This window comes from Protobothrops mucrosquamatus, unplaced genomic scaffold (genome assembly GCF_001527695.2).
Source record: "Protobothrops mucrosquamatus isolate PMUCROS unplaced genomic scaffold, P.Mucros_1.0 scaffold_261, whole genome shotgun sequence".
Lineage (NCBI taxonomy): Eukaryota > Metazoa > Chordata > Lepidosauria > Squamata > Viperidae > Protobothrops > Protobothrops mucrosquamatus.
The window spans coordinates 106726-110435 of NW_015386337.1; the positions used below are offsets into that span (position 1 = coordinate 106726).

Consider the following 3710-nt stretch of genomic DNA (forward strand, 5'->3'; position numbering starts at 1 on the left):
GGCGATCTACTTGTGGCAACTTTTTTTTTTTTTTTTTTTTTTTTTGCTTTTGCTTTTCTGGCTGGGGCTGAGGTTGACCTGCTTTTTGACAGCCGCTGCAGAAAGGCGAGGACTCCGACAAGTGGGTTTGAAACTCGGAAACGCTCCAGACCGACCCAGGACACTCCCACGAGGAGCGCGAAGGGGCGGAGGAGGGAAAAAAAGGACTCAAAAAGTTTCTGGATTTCATCCTTGCACGGCGCGATAAAGAGGCCCCCCCGAAGGTGTCGCCAGCATTACCTCGTGGATTCCTTCCTTGGACTGAGAAAGGGATTCTGGATTTGAAAAATAACTTTTATTTGGTCTTTCCCCCCCCCCTCCCCTCCCAACAGTCTCAGTCGGGAACTGATGCCCAGGCTGGGTCTTTGAGGTGAAACTCTGTCGAATCTGACTTTTTTTTTTCTAGCCAAACTGGGGGAGAAAACTGGGGACTCAAAAATCAATGCCTTATTGCAAAAAAGTAAGACTTGAACTGATTACTTTTGAACTGAATTGATTACTTGTTGAAAGAGTATTAGTGTTGTAAGAACTGCTCCTACTTAGTAACTGTTGCGGCTGTGAACTTCTTTAGGTTGTAACAAGCCAGCTTCCTTTCTTAAGTCTGTTTTTGGGCTGTAGGTGAACAAACTTGTGGACTGTATTCTATGACTGCAAAGATGGAACCTACATTCTACGATGATGCCATCAATGCTACCTTTGTGCAGCCAGAAAGTGGTGCTTATGGATATAATAATCCCAAAGTTCTGAAGCAGAACATGACGCTCAATCTGGCTGACCCTTCCAGTAACCTCAAGCCCCACTTGAGGAACAAGAATGCTGATATCCTGACCTCTCCAGATGTGGGCCTTCTCAAGCTGGCTTCTCCTGAACTGGAAAGGCTGATTATTCAGTCAGGCAATGGACTGATCACCACTACTCCAACCCCAACCCAGTTTCTCTGTCCCAAAAATGTTACCGACGAGCAAGAAGGCTTTGCTGAAGGCTTTGTCAGGGCACTCGCAGAGCTACACAATCAAAACACCATGCCAAGTGTTACCTCCGCTGCTCCGCCTACGAACTCCGGCATGGCCCCTGTCTCTTCCATGGCTGGAAACAGTGGCTTCAGTGCTAACATGCACAGCGAGCCGCCCGTCTATGCTAATCTCAGTAACTTCAATCCTAGTGCACTTAATACAGTGCCTTCCTACAATGCAAACAACCTGGGCTTTCCTCCACAGCATCATATGAACCCCCAGATGCCGGTGCAGCATCCGCGCCTCCAAGCTCTGAAAGAAGAGCCTCAGACTGTCCCAGAAATGCCCGGGGAGACTCCTCCCCTGTCCCCTATTGACATGGAATCCCAAGAAAGGATCAAGGCAGAGAGGAAGCGCATGAGAAATCGAATTGCGGCCTCCAAGTGCCGGAAAAGGAAGTTGGAGCGGATTGCCAGGTTGGAAGAAAAAGTAAAAACTTTGAAAGCCCAGAACTCAGAACTAGCGTCTACTGCCAACATGCTGCGAGAGCAGGTTGCACAGCTGAAGCAGAAGGTCATGAATCACGTCAATAGTGGATGCCAGCTAATGCTCACACAGCAGTTGCAAACTTTTTGAAAAGACTGAAAAGTAACTTTAGGATGATGGGGAGAAATTAAGGAGAGGAAAGAGTTTGGGAGGCAGAACCCCCCTCCCACACACACACACACACACACTTGTGATGGGTGGAGAGAAAAGGCTGAAAGGCATTGATTCCGAAGACTGCCACCCCCGAGTCAAATGCATGTGTGGAGAGACTGGTGTGCCTTCTGGGTGAGGTGGCGGCATATCAGTTGACAGAACAACTCAGCAAAACAGCTGAGCTGTTCCAGCTCAGATAAGGCATGGATGCCTTGTGTTCGTCTTTCTTTTTCTCTCTCTTTTTTTTAACATTGACCAAGACTTGCATGGACCTAACATTAAATGATCATTCAGTATTAAAAGTTAAACTGCAGTAGATACTGTAGATGGCTTTCTCTTAGTACTCCTTTTTAAAACAAAAAAAAAATAGGGTGTTTTGGGGAGGCTAACAACAGAAACTGAGCTATACTGCCTATCTGAGTTGTGTATGTACATATATATTTTTTATTTTATGACAACTGATTAATGTCAAGTAAAACTACTTCATGACTTTGTAAGTTATTTTTTATGTTCATTTGGGTTTCACCCAGTATTGTTTGTAAATAAGAGATTTTTTAGCAACTTTTGAGTTTTTTTCCATTTGTAATAAAGTATATAATTTTTTTAATGTTTATTTCTGAAACAAAAGAAAGGGTTGATCTTATTTAAGAAAGCACCAGTAATCCTTAATCACTTTCTTTTGATTAGTATCATTTAAATTTCAATTCTACACACACTTACCTAGGAGCAAGTCTTATTAAATTTAGTGAGGCTTACTGCTGAGTAGACATACAAAAAAAAAGATACTTGTAAATCGGGCATATACAGAATCAACTTTTAGTTGAATGTTAAAACTCAAGTGAGGAATGAGAAACTCTTCTTTGATCTTCACAAACTGTAACAACCATTTTAAAAGTCTTGTGGCACTCCTGTTATAATAAAACTATTGGTCTTTAGGGTGCCACAAGATTCCTTGTGTTCTAAATCCCAGATGGATTTTTTCCCCCTAAGGGCATCAAATTGATATTCCTAGGCTACTAACAAATGTTGGATAGAAAAGATACAAAGACTTACACATTCAAAGATTTATTTTAAGTAAGAGAACTGTCTTCCTCTTAAAGGCATAATTTAGGGAGGTTGTATTACTAGAAAAAAACTGGGGCACCAGAAATGCTTTGACAATCTATTGCAAATATCTGCTGGTAGATTCTAATCTACTTTTTGCCTACCCCTGCTTTTTAACTGGAATACAAGAAGACATCTCAGTGACCCCCTGTGGTAGGAAAAAAGAGCTGCTATCTAATCTGACTTTAAACTTGTACAGTTTGCTCCACAAAGAACTATTGATACCATTTTAACGGAAATGAAAAAAAGTTGGTAAAATTATTCTGTATCTACGTACTTGTAGAATAAGCTTTTTTAAAAGTATAACTGGCTATTTTACAATTACATGTTCTTTTCTTAAGGAAATATTAATAGATAACCTTTGGAAGAAACAACTGTTTTTAAAAGCAGCCTTCAATTTGTCACCTTTCTGTTTTGTTATCTCTTTGATTTTTTTTTAAAAAATGATCTCTGTTCATAAGTATTTAGGACTATGCCTGTTGTCCAATAAAATCATTCTATTAATCTTCCAACAAATATGAATCTCTTTTCCCTCTTTTGGTGGTGGTTCTTTAAAACTATAAATTATTTCACAACAGATGAGAGGGGAGGATAATTTAAACTGGCTTACGTGCCTTGGAATTTGGGAAGTAAAATTCATAAACACTAAAGAGATTTTTTTAAATAATAGCAGATTTTAAAATATAAAGTAATAAAAAATGCCATGAACTTAATTCCAAAAGCAAAGCTTCCTCATAGCTGAACACACCAAAAATACTTATCGAGTGTTAATCCTAAAATAAAATGTGCCAAATTGGCTAACAGTTTGACTGTTAGTGCTTGATCAATTGCCTTATAAACTTCACTGGAAAGACTGATGTTATCTATGTTTATGAGAAAGTTAGTCTTTTCCATTGAAAAGACTGATGTTATCTA

General features: G+C 39.9%; 1 protein-coding gene across 1 annotated transcript; it reads left to right on the forward strand.

Moving 5' to 3' along the window:
* Positions 1–341: 341 nt before the first annotated feature.
* Positions 342–3311, forward strand: JUN (Jun proto-oncogene, AP-1 transcription factor subunit). Its single transcript, XM_015831561.2, has one exon. It carries the CDS (start codon positions 684–686, stop codon positions 1626–1628), a length of 945 nt encoding a protein of 314 aa, XP_015687047.1. The 5' UTR covers positions 342–683; the 3' UTR covers positions 1629–3311.
* Positions 3312–3710: the final 399 nt, after the last annotated feature.

What these genes read in the sequence shown, in the direction of transcription:
- JUN (XM_015831561.2), top strand. Translation starts at nt 684, where the DNA reads ATGACTGCAAAGATGGAACCTACATTCTACGATGATGCCATCAATGCT.